At 37.3% G+C, this 21977-nt stretch overlaps 1 protein-coding gene across 4 annotated transcripts in view; it reads left to right on the plus strand.

Annotated features, from left to right (window-relative positions):
- Positions 1-21977, plus strand: part of LOC144695942 (microtubule-actin cross-linking factor 1-like) — a 554471-nt gene that overhangs the window by 139377 nt on the left and 393117 nt on the right. For 3 of the 4 annotated variants that reach the window (XM_078567039.1, XM_078567041.1, XM_078567037.1), the window contains exon 2: positions 13348-13409. In XM_078567039.1, coding sequence (XP_078423165.1) covers positions 13348-13409 — 62 coding nt within the window. Of the gene's footprint in view, positions 1-6625; positions 7434-13347; positions 13410-21977 lie in introns of those variants that run through there. The other variant, XM_078567040.1, reaches the window with a different exon arrangement.

Here is a 21977-nt window from a genome sequence, read left to right on the forward strand (position 1 = left end):
GGGACGAGTGCTGGAGGAGAAATGCCAGTACCCAGTTCTTCTTTACTAGGGCCTGTACTCTTTGTTGTTGGGCATTTTCTCAGCATTGCTAGTGTCTGGTACTTTCATAGTAGTAATCCAAGCAGAGAAGGTGAGTATTCTCTACCTGGCCATGCATGATTCAGTCTGGTGCAGGAAATGAATCATTCAAATAAACTTTTAATCTGGCCTGCATGAATGTTTGCTTCCCTATTCTGCCTAAAACGAAGTTCCAGTATTTGATTGTGAATTACTAATCATGAATTGACATGAGCACAAGTTCCTATTGTTTACTTCCTTTGGAATGGGGTTGCAGTAGTGGAATATCAGTATTCAATGTAACTGTCTTAAAATTACTTTTTTTTGTGGAACAAATTAGTGCTCTCATGAAAATTCTCCAGTCAGTTTTATTTATTTTTTTAAATCATTGCGATCTAGTTTAGAAAATCACAAAATTGTTTTCTTAAATTATCAGCAGGAGGAATGACTATTGAAAATTCAGATCAACTCATCTTCAATAGTTTTTAAAGATAAATCTATAGTTTTCTGAAATGCTTTAGATTGCAATTAAAGTCAGTTTGAATGCAAGCCAGTTGCTAATGCTGTTAATGCTGAAAATAAGTAATTTTGTGAAGTGACCGTTTGGACAGAACCTTTTCTTTCTCATTGTTTCTTCATTTAAAAAAAAGCTAAAGAATCAGTGCTGATAATGTCATTTAAAAGAATGGCTTGTAGGAGTAACTAAGCCCAAGGATGTGAAAAAACTGAATTAAATGTACACAATTAGGCCTGAAGCATTCTGGGTGCTTAGTGCTATCAGTTGACACACTGCCAAAATCAGTAAACCTGAAAGCTAATACCCATGGTAGTATCACGAGGATTTGCTGTTCCCACAATTAGTTAAGCAGAAATAGACAAACAAAAACAAACAAGTGTTCAAGTTATTGATTTATTTGCAGTGGTTTGATTTTAAAAGGGGATCCTTTAGCTGCCCATATTGTGGTATTGACATATTTTGCAAAACTTGGGTGGTTAATATTTATTGCGACCTAACCGGTAAGAATTACATCCCCTTCCATTTCTACTTGGACCATACATTTGTTGCTCAATAGCATCTGTTACTGAACAAAATCTTAATGATTTTGCTTTATAAATCCATTTTGAGAACTTTGGGGTTGTTCCATATGCTGAAAGAATTTTTTGAAACTGGAACTAAACTGGTAATCAAAGTATTTTGAAACCATTAGAAAGTGAACAATAAGGAATATTAAATGCCGTTGAATAGAATAAAGATACTTCCTAGTTCATCACTGTCTTTGTCACTCATTGAAACTGCTCAGCAGCATGTATGCACTTTAATGGACCCATGGCGCATTCTAGACTGAGGTTTTCAAATTCTGCTGTCAGTATGACACTAGCATTCTATTGGCAGGGATTAATCTTCTGATTGATGTGAACTATCCATATTATGCAACACTATTTTAATACAACTCAATTAAAATGGATTTAAGCAATGTATTGTTTTGCTTGGTGGGCATTAGTGTTAAAGGTGATTAGGTTTGTACTGATGATGGAAAATAAGGAGAATTGTCTTCATCTCATACACAGTAACTTCCATTTTGTCTTTGACTCTTACTCATAGGTATCATGAGTTAGAGAGCCTGATAGCTGCAATGCCTGATTAGGGACTGATGAGTTAAGATGGCAGTTGTGACTAAGACTTGTATTTTGTGTTACTCAAATGGCTTCTTTGTTTGAAGAGAAATGGGAAATTGATTCTTCAGTGGCCTCATTCCATATTCTCCAAAGGATACCATCTGTTGCAGTGATTGTGAATAGCTTCCAAGGCTATGAGGATAATGAATGAAGGTGAAGTCAGATCTGTCATCTTTGAACACCAATTTGTATTGGGAGGTACAGGTTTGAGTGTTGCAGCATTAAAATCTAGTTAGCTTTGCATTCCTGTTGTGCAGGTGGCAAGTAAGTTCAGGGGTTCAGCACATCCTAATTCCAAGAGGGAAGGAAAATCAGAGGAAACATTATCCCAGGCTATTGCACAAGAGGTAAGTAATTGGCGGAGGAGGGGATAACAGAAGCTACCTTGAAAAAATTAAATTGATTAAAATTTCACTGTGCCTTGAAAAGATATAAACTTATAAATACCAGGGATTTTCATATAGGTTAAACTCTTCCTTCTACATTTCAGATTTATCCAAGGTACTGTCATGAAGCTATTAATGTTTATAATATTTTGGAAAATATTTTTCTTTTAAAATAGAGGTATAGTCTGTGGGTGTGTCTTAATTGGATTAAAGCTAGCTAGTCTGGGTGCTTTGATGGGTACTAATTTTGATATGTAAAAGAGATTAGCGTGCATTTGCATTTCTTGAATACAGCATTCAAGAAGTGGGGTGAAAACTTGATGCATATCTAGGAGATTCCTAGCCATATGTTTATATTACTAATAAAGTTGGTACGATGAAAGGGGTTTTATTATTGGAGAGGTTTAGTTCAGAAGTAAAAACAAAAATAGCTGCAAAAACTCAGCAGGTCCGACAGCATCTGCGGAGAGGAACACAGTTAACGTTTCGAGTCCGAATGACTCTTCACTAGAACTAAAGAAATATAGAAATGTGGTGAAATATAAGCTGGTTGAGGGGGGTGGGACAGGTAGAGCTGGATAGAGGGCCAGTGATAGGTGGAGGAAAAGAAGAGATTGCCAAAGATGTCATAGACAAAAGGACAAAGGGGTGTTGACGGTGGTGACATTATCTAAGGAATGTGCTAATGGTGACATTAAGGGTAGAAAGCAGGACAAATAAGTGGCAAATGGCCCTAGTGGGGGTGGGGTGGGGGGAAGGGATTGAAATGGGCTAAAAGGTGGAGATAAAACCATAGGTCGAAATAAATTTTAAAATAGGTGGGAAAAGAAAAGTATATTTTTAAAAATATATAAATTATTGGAAAAAGGGGGATCAGAAAGGGGGTGGAGATGGAGGAGAGAGTTCATGATCTGAAGTTGTTGAACTCAATGTTAAGCCCGGAAGGCTGTAGAGGTGCTGTTCCTCAAGTTTGGTTTGAGCTTCACTGGAACATTGCAGCAGGCCAAGGACGGACATGTGGGCTTGAGAGCTTAGTTCAGAGGTGGTTGTTACAATGAGAATTAACGTTCAGTGGGAGTGATGGGCATAACTTCAGTTTTCAGGTGTGTAGAGCAGAGGAAACGTGAGATCAAAAGTTAGCTGTAAGTCTCCAACTGGCTCCATAGCAACCAAAGTGAAAGAACCTCATTTTGAATTCATAAGGTGAAAATGCTTTGCCTGGTGTCTGGTTAAACCTTTGGGTTATTATTGCCTTAATGGAGATTAGTTTGGGAATTTGTTAAAAGTTATGATAGTAATTTGTAGCCATGTGTATATATATTTCTAACCTGTGTAAATTAATAAAATGTTTCATTTAGTTTAATGTAAAACCTCGAGAACTGATGGTCTGATTCCTGAATTTAGAGTTGCATCTCTCACATAACACTTAAAATTATAGGTTATGACAGTTGTTTAAAGTTTCCTCTGGGATTTTTAAATAACTCAGTTTTACCAACTGCATCAGTCATAACAGTACCCAATAGCAGATTTGTCTCAGCCATCAATGGTGCCTCAATAATTGCACAAGAGAGCAACAGTTGCTATTTTAGCCGTTTTTCCCTGTACCATGGACAATGGACTGTGACAAAATACAGCTTGTTGTCTGTTTTAGGAAATTTTTTTATGTTTTGACCTCTGCTTCCTGGAAGACAACTAAATTGTGGGGAAACCACAAGACAAAATCTTAAATTATCTCTTATTGATCGTATTCAGTGGAATTGGAAGCCTGTAATTTTGTGTTGAATATTTTGAATGTTACAGGAGAACAGAAGTGTTCAGCAATGGATGTTGCTCTGTTGAAACTTGATTAAATAAGATAACCTTACTGCTATGATTCTTGGAGAGTTAAATTAAAACTGCAGTAGTTTTGATAATTATGCATTGTGTTTTAGTTTTTGCCTGTTTTCTGTATAATATTTTATGTTTACTACCTTGAAGTAAAACTGCTGTTGAGGCTTTGAGAAATTAAATTAATTTCACCCAATGAGAAATCATTAGGATGATCGTTTTAACACTGAAAATTGTGGTTGCATGTCTGAAAGATGTCCAACCAAAATTTTGCATTTTTAAGGGAAAGCTCGATAAGTGCACGGAGGAGAGGGGAATAAAAGTTATGTAGATCTACAGGGGAGTCGAGGGTACTGGGGGGCCAGCAGCAAAGTGGAGTTAAAGTCGCAATCAGGTCAGCCATGATATTGAATTGCAGAGCAGGCTTGAGGGGCTGAATGACCTACCTCTGCTCCTATTTTCATGATCTTAGGTAGGATTAGATGAAGAAGAATAAATGGAGGCTTATGTGGAACTTAAATGTTGGCACAGACCAGTTGGGTGGATAGCTTGTTTCTGTGTTGCAGAGTATATTTTCTCATACTATCCTACAATGTGGAATAGGCCTATCTTTACCAATTACAAATTACTGACTTGGTGGGGGGAAAGCAATACCTTTCTAAATCTAGAAAGAAGTGTACTGTAGCATATAAACTCCATTTTAAAATAAATAGAATGATAATGAAGCAGTGCATTGGAATGGTTGGATGCAAGCTTGCATAGATCCTTCCAAATCTCTTAGCTTGAATGAATGGGTAAGCACTGAGTAGAGACAATAAGAAAATGAAAGCCAAGTCCTGCTTTGATGCTTCTTGGCACTTAAACTTTTTGGGTAGGGTAGATAATCATTTTTAAACAGGATTTTTTATTATGAAACTATCATTGGTTGGATCAGAAGTAAATGGAGTTAGCTTTATTTATTTAATTTAGTCCCAAGCTTAAGGAAGTTGCTGATGAAATTGGTCAATTATTGTAACGTAAATTTATTAAAAGGAGGATTAAGGACAATTATGGAAGGCGCAGGTCAATGAGACTGGCATTTCTAGTGAGCCATACATTGACGAGAATCCTGAATGAATAGCGGGGCACATTGATACATATAAAATGAGGGAGCAGCATAACCCTTTAAGGTGGAAATCATGCTTGAGGCCATTTCTTTGCTATGCTAATACTTTGCTGAAATCTCATTAGGAAAATCACCTCTTTTTACCGTATGGAAAGAGTTTAACAAAGCTTTTGGCAGCATGTTTAACAGGAAATTGACCAACAGAATGGAAGAGTACAAAATGGGATGCAGCAGGGAGAAAATTCTGAGTGGAGCATGTATTGATTTAAGCAGAGAAGCAAAGGATAGTTTAAATGGTGCTACATGAGTGGAAAAAGTGATGAATATGACACCCCAGGCCCTCGTTTGGAGCCATTTGCATTGTACATTTGCAAATGAAATTTCCCAAATATGCTAAATATTGAAAATTGAGTAGTGGGAATTAAAAATAGTTGGAAACAAAAAGATTGAATGCAAAGAGATCCAGATAGCTTGAGGAGTTGATTGGACAGTGTGCAGATTTTTCTTAATATGTACAAGTGCAAGGTGATGAGATTGAAACAAGCAGTGGAAAGGTACAGGTTACAACACAGGAGAGGGATTTTGAAAATATCCATGTGATGCAGAAACAAAGAATGCACTTAAGATTTTAGGGCGTAAAATCAGAGGGATAGAATGAGGACTGGTTGTGGGTTGGGAGATGGAAAGAGAAAACTTCAGGTCAATTGTTCAGCCCCACCTAAAATACTGTGTATATTCTGGTCAGCATGATTGCAGTGAGAGCATCCAAGCATTAGAAGACATACTAAGGAGGACATTTAATCTGATCCTCTGGATTGGTGACCTGAACTATGAGACTGGAAATGTTTGCATTGGGTGGGTGGTGGGGGGAAGCAGTCCAGGGAAGACCTTATTGAAATCTGAAGGTCTAAAAGGGTGCACATAAACTGAATCACAAACTTTTCACTATTATCATAAACCTGTCCTCTTCCAAATTTGAATGGCTATAGATAGTTTAGATGTAGCTGCCACACGAGGGTGAGTAATGGGTAGAAAAGACTGTACGTGCAGACATTGGAGTTAGCTATGTTGGAAAATTCAACCAAGAGTTGGTTAGATTTTTAGGCAAAAGAAGGGATTTGAAGGTTGTTGGATGTCAAGTGTAGCATTTTTATTTTAAGATTGCCCATATGGACTGCGTGTGTTTTTAGATCCTGCCAGCCTAGCGCTCTCATGCTTGCTCTCATGGTAGTTGTAGCGGTCAAATATTAAAAATAATGAAGCCTTTTTAGAAAAAAAAAATCTCTTGCTGGTTTATATTTTTAGGTTTTTGTGGACTGACTGAATGGTAAAACTGGAATTGTAGCTTACCACCCTAATGTCATTGAAGGAAGCAGCAGCTTATGGAAGATGTGGGGGTGGGGGGGAAGATCCCCAGTGGTAATTTCTATTGGCATGTTTTTAGGTGACACCACCAGGCTCCTTTTCATTCGTGTTCGTATTTCTGTGAATCATTTTCAGCTTTGAGGAAATGACGTTGGACTGCCATGTTTTAAGGAGGTTGATCTGACAATGTACTGGAAAGCAGTGCAGCACAGATATTGCAGTAATAGCAGGTGAATACAGCAGAAAATTATAGCTTTGCCAGATTAAAGGCTCCCTGCCTACTACACAAGCTGCAAAAGGTATTTATAGCTCTGAGTAGCTTATGTGCGTGTTATCAGTACGAAGCAAGAAAAAAAGGGAAATGGTTGCAGCCTGTGTACATTTGAGTACCTTGTGCGTATCTGATTCAGTTCATTAATGTGGGTCACTGGAAAATTAATTACTGGAGAAGAACGAAGATGCATCAGCTCTTTTGAGTTTTTAATTTGACTACAGCTTTTGGACATCTGGCTGAAACACGGAATTTGTAAGACAGTGCAATAACTGTAGGAATGTGCAGATATAAGCAGCAGTTTTGTTACTCTCTACTAAGAAACATACTTGATTGTATTCGCCTCTGCTGCTATAATTTCAACTGGTCTTAATAAATCTCGAAAATATTTTGTTTCTAATCTTTGGATTCAAAGTTTCGATGTCTGCAACGGATATGAATGACATTCAGTCTCACATGCACTCCTTCTGAGTTTGGCAATTTGCAAAGGCTATTAATATTAAGGTAGTTTAATCAGAAGAAGAGTGGGAGAATTTAACCTATCAGGAAGTGGGTGGTTCATGACCACATATATCATACTTTTGGCTTATTGCATCATAACAGCATTCTGTTGTACTTCAAAGCCTCAAGCTTTCGAGAAGAAAACGAAACACAATGTCAGCTATGCGTGCTGGTAAAATGTGGGGCCTCTACAGTAATGACAGGGAGCTAAATGCAAGCCTGGTTTCCTTGATGTGCTGCATGGGTCAGTATAATGTTTTCGTTCTTGTAATACTGTAGTTCTAGTAATATTGCAATTGAGACTTAGTTTTCTTTAATTGCTGGAAAGATACTAACCCATACCGCTGGAAGTCTTGAATAGTTTCAAATGAGAACATTATATTTTTAATGTCAGCGTTAAGTTATATATTGATAACTTTTTTCTCCTCCACACTGCCCCTCCCCCCAACTGAAGACATGTGAAACTCTTCTATTTCTATTTGGGTGCTGTGATTTATGACGCTAAAAGTCTTGTAACAACTATTTCAGTCTCTTTTTAATTTATTTGTTGGGAACTTTCAAGATGGAGACAGCACTTCGAAAAGCTATGATGAAGCTCACAAGTTGTGTTCTCCATCCTGGTAGTAATTTTCTCCATTCGAGTACTGATATTTCTTAAGACTTTAAATTCTCTAATTAATTATTAGACCAAGTGGTATTCAAATGTTGCATGTTACAGAGTATTGCAGTGACCTCTATTCCCATGAGATCTAATATTTACTCATGGAAATTGAATTAAGTTTTTTACTTTGGATGAGTGTTTGGAAAATACAACCTATTTACACAGTAATGCATTGCTTCATGGAGGATGTATGCAAATTTGGATCTGCAGTTTCTCTGCAATGGGCAGTGAAGTCCTTATATCTGGCAGCTGGTGATTGGGCATACAGTTTCTCCTTAGAGGGGAAGTGAAAAATGTCAGATTTAATGGTTCTGTTGTTTTGAACTACTTGCCAGTTACACCGAAGCTTTGCTTAAATATCTGCTTACTTTAGATGGGATGGGACACAGAAGGGAAACAAACTTATTAAAGGAAATATGTATTTTTTAACTGAAAGGCCTGTTGAGTTAATGTGTAATTATTTAAAAGAAAAATCATATATATACCTTAATTTATTTTTGATATTGATCTCCATGTATTATTTTGATTTGAAAATACTTCAGCATTCTGCTTGTAATACCTAATAGCAAATGATTTCTCATGGTGTCAACTGTGAGAGGATGTTAGTCACTTCAGAAAGCAACTTAAATTTGAGTTTTCCATGGTATTTTAAATGATGGTTTATAAACTCACCTTGTGTTGCCATTTACTTGGATGGGCCTAAACCATAGTACAAGATGAGGCCAAACTGAAAACAGTGACTTTTGTTTTGGGTTTTCACCAGTACATTTGGGTAGCAAGAGCATGTAACAAAGTCGACTGTGTAAAAATTAAATTGTAGTAACTAAAATATATATCTGCACACGTTAAGTAAACTCCTTTAAAGGCTTTTTCAACAAGTTACATATAATGGCAGAGAAGGTGACTGAGAATGTGTGGTATTAAATTGCCTGTCTTGTCCGTTACGTGTTGCTGGCCGTTAATAATTAATAATGGTGCTTGCCGTTATTCAGTGGTAGCACACTCGCTCCTGACTCAGAAGATTGTTCAAGCTCCACTCGAGAGACTTAAGCTCAAAATTTAAGCTTACACCCTAGTCGTTTGTGCCACCTTTACAGATGAGATGTTGAACTGAAGCCTTGTCTACCCTCCTAGTCAGAAAAGATCGCATGGCACTATTTTGAAGAAGAGCTGTAGAGTTCTCCCCAGTGTTCTGGCCATTATTTATCCCTCATCATCACATAAGCATTTGGTCATTATCACATTATTGTTTGTGGAATCTTGATTGCGTGCAAGTTGGTTGCTGCATTTCTTTTATGGGGATAGACAGGAAGGAGGAGTGAAGACCATAGTCAGATCAGCCATGACCTTATCGAATGGTGGAGTGGACTCAAAGGGTTGAATGGCCCATTCTTGTTTGTAAGTCCTATGTTCTTAGTTCATTATATCAATATGTTTCATTGGTTGTAAATTGCTTTGGGACATACCAAGGTTGCAAATGGCACTATATAAATGCAAGTGTCTGTCTTTTTTGACTAGGACCATTTGCCTTGATCACTACTGGTAGATTAGGAATTTTTTTCATCATTTTAACACTTATGGTAATATATAAATACTTTAAATTGTTCCAATCTAATGATTGTTTTGGACATTCTCTAATCTGAAATTGGAGAAGAAAACATGTATGAAGAGATTTTTTTCTCTCCATTCTGTTTTCCAACGTGTAGACCAACTGCAAACACAAGGTCAGGTTGCTGCCCTGATCCAAGCCTCCGCAAATACCACTCCGTGATCGCTCTTGTGCATTGTTTACTCGTTTCTCGAGATCAATTATACAGCTGAAATGAAGAATCCCATTGTTGCTCTGTTTTGGTGCTTCAGTGAACCAAAAGAATTTTAACTCCAAGTGTGGTAAATTTATCTTTGTTTAAACTCATAACTTTCAGATTAAGATGATGCCTCTTCAAAATTTTGTAAAACATTTTATAAGATATTAAATTTAGGACAATAATTAAGGGGTTGCATTTATTGGTTTTCTGTACCTAAGACTTATCACTGCCTACATTCATATATGTGAAGGTCTATAAAGATTGTCATCTTCAAATATTCTTAAAGTCCTTCAGCTAGTTGGGAATCTGCCATCCAAGTAATAAAGACACCATCTCTGGTTCATTTCTCATCAGGTGTAGTATAACTTTAGGCCAGTTGAGAACTACATTTTGAATGTGCCCAAATGTCTGTTATGTCTCCTGGAAACTTCTATCCATTTGCTTTTAACATTGGCTGTGTTAACATTGTTCTAATTCTCTTGTAATGCTAAAATGAATTCTGGTGGGGTGAGAGTCGCTCTGGGCCTTTGTTGAAGTCTGTATATATCACTTTTGTCGTTGAGCTGTATCTGTAGAAATAAAGCAGTTATTGGTGTAACCAAATATTCGAACTGTGTGTTACAGTACACTGCCTGAGACTGATGTAAAAGACTAGTAATAGTTGCCTAATTTATATTGCAGTAATTCCCTCCCTACACCTCTCTGCCCCTCTACCTTACCTTCCTCTTTTAACACATTTCTTAAAACCTCCTTATTTGACCAAGCTTTTGATCCCCTGATCTAGCATCTCCTTATGTAAGTTTGGTGTCATATTTTGTTGAATGTTCCTGTGAAGTACCTTTGGATGTTTTATTACATTAAAGATGTATATAAATGTAAGTTGTTGTAATTTCACTAATTGAAGTAGATGGGTTGATGATACTGAAGCTAGCAGATAAAATACTGAAATACTTGAACAGGTTGTTTGGGGAAAAATCTAGTAATAAAACAGCTTTTGCAATACAATATAGATCATTTTAATGTCCAGCACTGTACATAAATATAATTCAAATTTTAGTGTAAAAACTTTATTTCTGAACCTATTTTGTTGTGAGGAAATGTTTACTTGGTGTTTTTTGTGAAAAGATAAATTGAAGTTACTTTTGAAATGTTTTCTACAGAAAATAGTCTGCAGTATGCTTTTGAGGATTAAACCATCTGGTTGACATCTGCATGATTGCAGCTTTTGCAGTCAGCCTTACCTCATTAGGAATAAAGCACAAGTAGGATGTTTCATCTGTTCATCCAACGAAATGGCAAATTTCTCTATAAAATCAAAGAAAGTTATTTGGAATTTAGATTCATCGACCAGCTCAGTACCAGTATCTCTTTTTAAATTCCAATATTGTAACTTTAATACACATGGTTCTGGATTTCAATTTCTCTTCCCATCCCTCAAATTTTGAATTTACTGTATTTATTTCTTGCCTATTTCTTTTATTATCTGTAACCATTCACCAACTCTGAAAACAATCATAAAACTTGTCCGAAGGTTTCTGCCGTTGAAGTTATAAGATGTATGGTGGGAACTATAGGTGATTCAAGCTTTTTTTTAAAGAAAGAAATTCCCTATTGTGAGCAAATGCTGAGTTACCACTTGTCATTGCCCAAATGAAATGGGTGAAGTCATGGCTTTACAATTGGGAGGGTTTCTGCACGCCTGCAACCACCCTGTTGGCCCTGAGTGATAGCAAGCTGTGCTGTTATTCTGCACTTTGTGTTTTAGCTTAAGAATACGTATTGATTTAATCATATCTTTAGCCTTTTATTATGTTAATTTTGTTATGTTAATAATGTTCTTGATTAAAACATGTTAAATCACAATTAATGGTTTTATTAGGTTCGACAGTCAAAATCAGATGGATCCTTGTGGTTAAGTTGTCAGTCACAAGGTGTATACCTGATGTGTTGCCTTACAAGAAAAATGCTAGGAAGTACAGGCAGAGTACATACATGTGTCAGATCACAGTTCTGAGCCAGGAGTTTGGAGGATTGCACTTTCACATGGTAATCTCCTGCCAAGTGTGAAAAAAATTACAAGGCCTTGGGGACTAAATGCAGAAGAATTGTTTGGCCTTTGGTCTGTCAAAAAACCAAGTTTTTGTTGGATCTAATGATCTATTCCTTTTTTTTAGAAATTCTTATGTTATGAATTGGGTGTTTTAGCTTACAGCATACAAAATGTTTTACTTTAACTTTTTGATTTTGAAAAGAGTGAATTGGAAGTCCATTGAGAAGTTCTTTACTTATATAATTATAGAGTATGATCTATACTGATTCCCAGAGTTGTCTGTTATATAGTCCTGTATGTGTTAGTTGTGAAACAGAAAAACTAATTTACAGTTACTTGCCTCTTGATCAAACCGGCCATTTTGCTGAATTTTGAGGATAAATATTTTATGATGCATTAATCTAGGCAATGTATTGTTGTAGAGTAAGTGCTAGTAACTGAGGCCAACAAATGATCTATCAGATTTCTGCTAACTTTGAAATGCACTGAATGAAGATGGTGATCCTGACAGAAAGGAAAGCTTTAAGTGGGCATATATGTTTTACACACAAACATAGTGTATGCTTATAGGAACTATATAGATGGTGAAGGAGCTAAAATTATGGCCTGGTTTCTGTGGCATTTTTACCAACTCTTAACTCAATTTGGATTTGTGGCAGTAGGTGTTTTCTGTGTTTTGTTGATTGCTGTTACATTTGCAATTATTTTTGTGTGTGATCTTCTGCCCATGGAATGAGGGGTTTGTGGTGGGAATAGAAAGCACACCCAAGTCAGGTATAGCCCAGATAGATGCTAAGTAAAGCTTATTTTTCTCTACCTTAATACTGTACCTCAACCCTAACCTTAGAAGAATGCCCCACCTGCACTGAGATATTTTACGATTTCCTGCAACAGCTATCTCCGTGCCTTCTGAGTGAAATTATCAGTTGATGCCAAATAATTATGTTCATGAAAATAAGTACTGAGTTAACCTTGGGACTAGGTATTAACATTTATTGGAGACCTGAGTTTGCCCTCCCTAAATTTTTTTTGTAAGTTAAACATGACAGGTGTCCTCATTTAATGTGATGCACAATATCTGGTGCAGTTCTATGGCAAAACATAAAATACATGAACATTCTCCAGTGCAGCCTATTTTGGAATGGTATTTAGTGTTTTTGAAAATAACATTTTGAATTGATTGAGATAGCTATTTGAGTGGTTTATATGAAGCAACAAAGCTGAGTAAGAATGAACAGAAAATTTGTTTTATTCAAGGACCAAAGTTGCATCTGAGCACTATTTGAATTTTAATTTGATGCCCTCATGGGTAATGAGTGATAGAGGTGCAGTCTCAATACTGGTAAAATATGCTACCAGAAGTTGTGGATAACCGTGAAAAGCTTCACTGCTTAAATTGTGCTGATTGCAACTAATAGTTGGAGAAGATATCACAGAGGAGAGAGGGAATCTAGCATTTTCTAATATAAAAACAGATAGTACTGGAACAACTCAGCAGGCCTGGCAGCCTCTGACGAGAGAAGCAGAGTTAACATTTCCAGTCTAATGTAACTCTTTGGATCATTTTCTAATGTTATTTAAATGGTGCAATTTAAAATTGGGGAGAAGTAACTCATTTTCCTTTTTTCTGTTTCTACAGATGAGCGTGACAGAGTGCAGAAAAAGACGTTCACAAAATGGATCAACAAACATCTTATAAAGGTACAACTGTTTAACTTCACCCTTCTGGGAGGGGTCCTTGGTGCTTCAGATCTATTTTTAATCTTGCATCAGTAAATAGATCTTAAGATTATATACAAATTCCTTAACTTGTTTACTGTGCAGGGTTTTACTTCCTGTGTCAAATTTTCATTTTTACCTATTCTCTCTTGCCATCATCCTCTGTTAATCTATTTCACTCCAATATTCTCTATAGTTAAGTAATGTATAAAGCAGTACTGTGCAATTTTACAGGAGGCTTATGTCAGAAAGCAAGATTTACAATTGACAGTGCATTTACGTGGCTTTGCTACATTGCAGACATTTCTGTTATTTGGCAGTTCGTTTTGCTTACAACAATATCCTGCAACCATCAGTGGAGATGGACAAGCAGTTGGTCAACTGGGGACATGATTGAGGGGAAAGTGTTAGTCAGAACATCAGGAAAAAAAAATGGTCGCCTGAGCCGGCCAAGGCAGCAAAAGCAAAGTTTGGCAATTTATAAAGCTTGAGCTTTTCAGTTGGGGGTTTGAGTGTGCAAGAGGATCAGACTTTACAAGGTTGTGTTTCTGTTTGTCCGCAGATGTGTATTCTTCTGTGTTTTAGAACATTTTCTGAATCAAGCAAATGAATATTTCATGTGAAATTAATGTCATTAAAGTATTGGAAAGTACTGATTTTAGTTGTTGTACTTTTAAAGAGTACTCAAATATGCTTTTTTTTTTAAAATTAGTGAATCTAGAGCAATGGCTGTCTCCTTTTCTCTATGCCTTCAAAATTTTCTCAAAGTCAATATTTTTGGATAAGCCTATGGTAACCGCATCTAATAGATCCCTCCATTGCTTGGTGTCTGTTCTTTTTCCTATTTCTATTTTTTTTTCTTCTTCCCAACCAGTGAAATGTCTTGGATCATTGCCTATGTTGTAGATGCTGTTAATATAGAAACGCAAATATCTTTGTAACATCAAATGGAAAGAATCTTGGGACAAAACTGTAAAATTGAAAATAATTTTTAAATTAAAAATAGGCTCTGAAAATAATTACAATGACATCTCCAACAAGTGCTGATTACTGAAGCTCATCACCAAGCTCCCATCCATACCCACCGCTACCTTAGTTTTCTGCAATTAAAATCCCCAATCATGCTCACCTCTGGGTTGTCACCTCTGGACTCTATGGCGTGAATTTTAACCCCCAAAAATGGGGTGGTTTGGGTAAGATGTAAAAATCTCTAACCTGACCACAACTTGTCTGCTTCTGGGATTAATGATGGTGCAATAGGGGACAGCTGTTATGGCATAGCCAATGGTAAATGCTGAGTTGTTCAAATCCCGGAGGGAAACTTGACACAGCTGCCACAACTTGTTTTGCAATTTGTATAAATTTAGAAATGCGGGCTTTGAATTCAGTAGTAACAAGACCACCGAGCCTTATAGGTTTTTACAAAACCAGATTAAACACTTATTAAGAAAAATGATTTTAAGCACGCACATATGTCTACAATTTACTACTATAATAACTTCTAAATCCCCTAATTAATCTGACTCCCAGTTACACCTCCGTTAAGGCACAGTAAGACACGCAGGTTTTAAAAGACTCAGGCAAAGAAACATGATACCCTGAACAATTCAATCCAAAGTGAGTTTCCCTAACTTCAGTTCGTTGTAGACAGCAGCTTGAGGCTTAGACGCTGAAGGCGTTTCACATTTGTTAGATCTTTGAATGCCTACCCTTACACACAGCCTTCGATTCTTTATACATATTTTCCTCTTTGAATGCAAATTCCCATTGTTTCACTATGTCTTTGGACTTTACCTCTCTGATCATAAAAAATTAATTTTATCAGTGATCTTTGAGAAAAATAAACACTCCCCTGGCTAGGTATAATATTTGACCCCGCCTTTAAGAACAACCTAGCCTGGTTTATTTAAAAATGCAAATATCCTTTTGCACCTTACATTCTAAACATCCCCCATGTTTACCTACTTAACATTTCAAACCCAGCTTCTCCTTTTAATACATCAAAGCTTTCAGACCAGCTGCCTTTAATCCGATTAAGTCTCTCACACACACACACACAGACACAGGTACTACTATTTTACAATAAATTCCAATAACGTTATTATATCTTCCTGACACTGGTAGTAAATCCAGTTGCAGGAGTTGGCCTCACATTTAACCAGTTTTACAGATCAGGTTTCCCTGACCTCAGGAAACCTGGCAGCTGAAGGGAGGCACAGACACAGCTTTGTGGAAAAGTTAGGTCCTTTTATTACTGCTTTTGGGCTAGGTGGAGCAGGAGTGCTTCCATGCTTTACCCCATCTCCCCAAAGATTATCTACTGGATTGGAATTAAACCTGACCCACCTCCCCCATCACCGGGTTTGGGGATTGATACCTCCTCCAAAGCACCCACTAGTAGCTGTAGGTGTCTTAGTTGTGACTGTATTCTGTTCCATAGTATTCCTTACCTGATTGAAAGCCAAAGCATTTTCTTTTCTTTTCAGAGCTTATTTCCAAACACGTGCTGATTACTAGAGCTTGTCACTGGGCCCCAAATAGCTCTACAGCACATCATCAAGCTCTAAATAGCTTTACAGGCTATCTTGCTCAGTACATATTCTGTGGCCACATGGATACTTCCATAGGATAAAAGTATTGTGTACCTATTTTAGGAAGGAGTAATACATTGTCACTGCTGTGCATTACATGATAAATGTTACAAATGTGTTTCCTTAACTACAGGAAATGAATATCAACTAGAGCTATCGAATTTTTTTTTGTTTTATCTTTTTACTGTCGCAATTCTTCACTTTACATGACAGAATAATTTACAGCTGCAGACTGCTTCACTTTTCCTCTCTCATAAATATAAAATATTCCATCTGTTACTATCCAAGTTACCCAGGGAAAACTGTGGATCATGTTTTGGGATTTTTAAAATCGTTTCTTATTTTCTTCGTGGAAAGGATGAGTTGTGTCTTGAAATAAAGTGAATTTTCATACGTCTAAAAGAAAAGAGCTGCAGGTGTTGGACATGTATTCTAACCAAACCAATCAGTTTGTGGAATGCTGTGGCTCATTATCTATTTCAGACCAAGACACAGGGTCAACTGTCTCATTCCAAGTTTATGAAGCAAGGATGGCCCTGCTCCATTTTGAGAGTAGCAGATGATTTCCCCAAAAGAAAATCCAGATGACTGGTTTGTCTTACTGGTCTATTGGCGAATGAGTGAATAGAGGATAAATCATTGGGGTAGTTCTTTCTGCCAATTGGAAATGGCGGAGAATGGGCAAAGGGTCAAATGAGCACTTAATGAGCCAGTTATGCCTGGGGCAGAAGCCTGGTTGAGCAAAGAAAGCTCACTACCTTGAGCTCAAGTTGCCGGGACTGCTCATGGGTGTGCTTAGCACTGTCGTATGAGAATGTCTAAGGTGGGCCTCGAATGCGAGTGTCAGTCAGAGTTAGTATCAAAACTTGTGATCCTCTGAGTTGAGTGTTTATTACTTGGCTGTGAGAGTGATGAACTGCATTTTTAAAACTTATTTTCTTGCTGGTTTTGTCATCCCTCTTTAGAGGCATTGAGTACTTCTTGACAAGTGGAACTGACTGTCCTTTATTCATGTACAAGGCCCAGCAAAAATATTGTTAGGCCATTATCCCATGGGATCATTGATCCAAAATTGTTGCTGCCTATATGAACTAAGATCAGGAGTGACCTTCTTTCTCCTGCCCCTTTCCATAGACAAAACATGGTGATGTCAATCTAGCGTGTCGAATTATGCCCCAGATGAGATTAACTAGCTCACCACAAACCAGGGTGGGAAGTTGGAACCTCCCTCCCTGTGCAGCTCAGTACTTATCCATTGAGCAATTTGAGGAAGCATTATTTTCTTAATATACTCAAGAATGTTAGCTAAAAAATCCATGGAAACTGTGTTGTAAAACTGCACCATTTGTTAAAAATAAATGCCATTTATCAGAATAAGTGGTAGATGTGATTTTAATCATTTAGCCATTGCATTGAATTTGCAAATTTTTGTTTCTTGAAATGACTTGCTCTTGAGGCACTAAGGCTAGAACAGTATTTTAAGAGTATTAATTTGTACCTGTACTTTGTGTGTGTGTGTGTGTGTGTGTGTGTGTGTGTGGAGATATCATCAGCAATTATAATATGTTATATAATCCTGTAGGCTATGCACTGCTTACTTGTGTGTGTATATATGATTGCAAGTGAATGATGATCTATTATTTAGTCTCGCTACCCATATGTATCTATACATTTATATGCACTTCCAAAGTGTGAGTAAAAATCTAGATGGAAAGGAAAAGAAACAATAGAATATTCAGTCACCAACAAAATTTAATGGGGTGAATTAGGTTGAACTAGGGATAAAACTATTTTAGATCAAATATTGTGCAGTGAGGTAGGGATACTTAGCAATTTCATCATAAAAGATCCACTGGAAAATTGTGATCATAGTACAGTTGAGTTCAGTATTAAGTTTGAAAGCGATACACTCCAGTCCCAAACAAGAAACTTAAACAAAGCTAATAGCATAGGTATGAGGAAAGAGCTGGCTAAGGTTGATTGGGTGAATAAACAAAAAGGTATGGTGGTAAATAAGCAGGGCAAAACATTTAATGAAACATTTCAAAATGTTCAACAAAAATACGTTCTATTAAAAAACAAAAACTGAGCAAGGAAAATTCATCCGCAGCTCATGCAAGAAGTTAAGGATAGCATTAGATTAAAAGAAGAGGTTTATAATGTTGCAATGAATAGTAGTAAGCCTGAGGATTGAGAGTGTTTTAGAAATCAGCATAGGGCGATCAAAAAGTTGTTAAAAATGGAAAAAATAGATTGAGAGTAAACTAGCCAGGGATACAAAAAGTTCTTTTTTTATTCATTCAAGGGATGTGGGAATCACTGGCTAAGCATCATTTATTGCCCATCCCTAATAACCCTTGAGAAGGTGGTGGTGAACTACCCGGTGAGTGAAGAGTATTCCATCACGCTCCTTGTAGATTCTGGAAAAGGCTTTGGGGAGTCAGGAGGTGAGTCACTCATCACAGGATTCCTAGTCTCTGATCTGCTCTTGTAGCCACAGTATTTATATGGCTGGTCCAGTTCAGTTTCTGGTCAATGGTAACCCCCAAAGATTTTGATAGCGAGGGATTCAGCGATGGTAATGCCATTGAATATCAAGGGATGATGGTTAGATTCTATCTTGTTGGAGATGGTCATTGTCTAGCATTTGCATGGCGTGAATGTTACTTGACACTCGTCAGCCCAAGCCTGGATATTGTCTAGGTCTTGCTGCATTTGGACATGGACTGCTTCAATATCTGAGGAGTCGTGAGTGGTGCTGAACAGTGTGCAGTCATCAGCAAACATCCCATTATGATGGAAGGAAAGTTATTGATGAAGCAGCTGAAGATGTTTGGGCCAAGGTCACTACCCTGAGGAACTCCTGCAGTGATGCCCTGGAACTGAGAAGATTGACCTCCAACAACAACAGCCATCTTCCTTTTGTGCTAGGTATGACTCCAATCAGCAGAGAGTTTACCCCCTGATTCCTATTGACCCAAGTTTTTGCTAGGGCTCCCTGATGCCACACTTGGTCAAATGCTGTTTTGATGTCAAGGGCAGTCACTCTCGCTTCACCTCTCAGGTTGTAAGAGTTTTTGCAAGTGTATATAAAAAGGAGGAAAGTATCTAAAGTAAGAGTTGGTGCCTTTGGGGCAGAGGCAGAATAAATCATGGGGAATGAGAAAATGGCAGAGAGAGTGAACACATATTTTGTTTGTGTTCATAGTAGAAGACACTAGTTACATACCAGTAATAGAAGTTAACCTAGGGGCTAAAAAGAGTGAGGAAATTAAGGTAATTAATGTCAGCAGAGAAGTAGCACTGGAGAAACTTAAGGGACTAAAATCTGATAAATCCTAGGACTTGATGGCCTACATCCTAGGGTTCTAAAAGCTGCAGAAAAAGTGGATGGGTTGGCTATGATTTTTCAAAATTGCCTAGATTCTAGAATGGTCCCAGTGGATTAGATGTTATCAAAAGTAACACTGCTAATTTAAGAAATGGCAGAGAGAGAAAACTGAGAACTGCAGGCCTGTTAGCCTGACAGCAGTTGTTAAAATGCTGGAATCTATTATTAAGGAAGTCTAAACAATGGACTTAGAAAATCAGAGTATGATGAGATGTCGTCAGCATAGTTTTACAAAAAGAAAAACTCATTTGACAAATTTCAGTGTTTTGAGGATGTAACATGTAGGGTGGATAAAGTGGAACCAGTTGACGTAGTATACTTGGATTTCTAAAAGGCACCCAATAACGTGACAGACAAAAGATTAATAAGCAAGGTAAAGGCTCATGGAATTGTGGGGGGTGGTGGGTAATATATTAGTATGAATAGGGGATTGGTTAACAGACAGGAAGTAAAGAGTAGGGATAAATGGGGCATTTTCAAGTTATTAGACTGTAATTAGTTGAGTGACACAAGGATCAGTACTGGGCCCTCAGCTGTTTCCAATCTATATTAATGACTTAAACAGGTAGGGAATAATGTATCTAAGTTTGCTGGCAATACAAAGCTGATGAGAATGGAAGCTGTGAAGGATCACAAAGAGGCTGCAAAGAGATGTAGACAAACTAATTGAGTGAGAAACAAGATGGTGGATGGAGTATAATGTGAGGAAGTGTGAAGTTAATCACTGTAGAAAAACAGAATATTTTTTAAAAGGCATGCAACTTGTAAATGTTGATGTTCAGAGAGACTTGGGTGTACTCTTAGAAGGAACGCAGAAAGTTAACATGCAGGTACAGCAAGCAATTAGAAAGGCAAATGGCATGCTGGCCTTTTTAGCTATGGGATTGGAGTACAAGAATACAGTCTTTCTACAAATGCAACAGGACTTTGAGACCACACCTGAAATACTGTGTCAAGATTTTAGTTTCCATATCTAAGGAAGGATATGCTTGCTTTGGAGGTGGTGCAGTGAAGGTTTACTAGATTGATTCCTGATATGAGAGTGATGTCCTAAGATGAGAGGCTGAGAAAATTGGACCTCCACTGGAGTTCAGAAGAATAGGAGGTGATCTCATTGAAACATTCAAGATTCTGAAGGGGCTTGTCATGGTAGACACTGAAAGTTGCTCCCCTGGGCTTGGAAATCTAAAACAAGGGGATACAGTCTCAGGATAAGGTACGGATAATTTAGGACTGAAATCAAAAATTTCTTCATCCAAAGGGTTGTCAATCTTTGGAATTCTCTACCACAAATTGTTGTGGATACGCCATCGTTGAATGCATTTAAGGCTGAGAGAGACAGATTTTTGGTGTCTCATGAACTGTGGGAAATGGGGAGCAGACAAGAAAATGAATTGAAGCTGAAGGTTAGCCATGATCATATTGAATGTTGGAGTAGATCTACAGGCAGTATGGTCTACTCCTGCTCCTGTTTCTTATGTTCTTATGAACCACTTGCTAACTGCTCAATAGAGAAGCAATAATCAGTTGAATAATACTAAAGTTCATTGAGTCAATTTAAAAAGTTAGAAAAATAAAGTGATGTGCTGCTATGACACAGCAGTTGGTAAAGGCTGAGTTGTTTAAACCCCAGAGGGAAACTTGAACAACTGTCATAACCTGTGTTTTCAACTGGTATGTTTGAGATGCAGCTCTGAATTCAGGAAAAAATCCACCAAGCCTCGAGGGTTTTAATATAAAACTAAATTAAACATTTATTAATTTAACAACAAATTAAACATATACACATGTTTACAAATTATACCATAATAACTTTTAAAACAATCCCCAAATTAATCACTTCCAGGTAAATCTTCGCCAAGGCAACAATAGCCCATAGATTTTAAACAGACACTAGGCAAAGCACATTTTACCTTAACGAATTCAAAATGAGTTCCAATTTGGTTCCTTTTCAGACACAGTTGTAGGCTTACAGGTTGGTTAGATTTTAAATGCCTCTGACTCACACATAAACTCCTTTCTGTTTATACCTAGCTCCCCCTTTGAATGCAAATTTTCCATTGTATTACTAGGTTTTTAATTTTGCCCCTCCTAATAATAATCCTTTCATTCCACCAATTTTATTAGTAATATAAACACATTGCTTGGCGTCCCCAACTAGGTGCAAGATTTTACCCATTCTTTTGAATGGTTTATTCAACAAATGCAAATTGCGCTTTACCTTTTAACTTCCTTATGTTTGTCTAATTAACACCTCAAACCACAATACATCAAAATACCCAGATTAGCTGTCTTTAATCCAATTAAGACACACACACACACACACACACTCTACTACAATTCCAATTTAAAATAATTTCCAATAACATTTTAGACATTAATGTCTCTTCATGACATGTGCACATAGTGAATAGTGAAAGCCCCTTCCCATTTCCAGCACCTTGTACTGATGAGAAAATTGGAGATTTGGATGAAGTCTAAAATTACCTAAAGAGTGCATAAGAAAATCAGTGATGCCCCTGAAGGTTGTATAGGGGTCTCTTTGAAGGCCAAAGGAGGAGAGGACAG

Source organism: Cetorhinus maximus, chromosome 21 (assembly GCF_964194155.1).
Source record: "Cetorhinus maximus chromosome 21, sCetMax3.hap1.1, whole genome shotgun sequence".
Classification (NCBI taxonomy): Eukaryota; Metazoa; Chordata; class Chondrichthyes; order Lamniformes; family Cetorhinidae; genus Cetorhinus; species Cetorhinus maximus.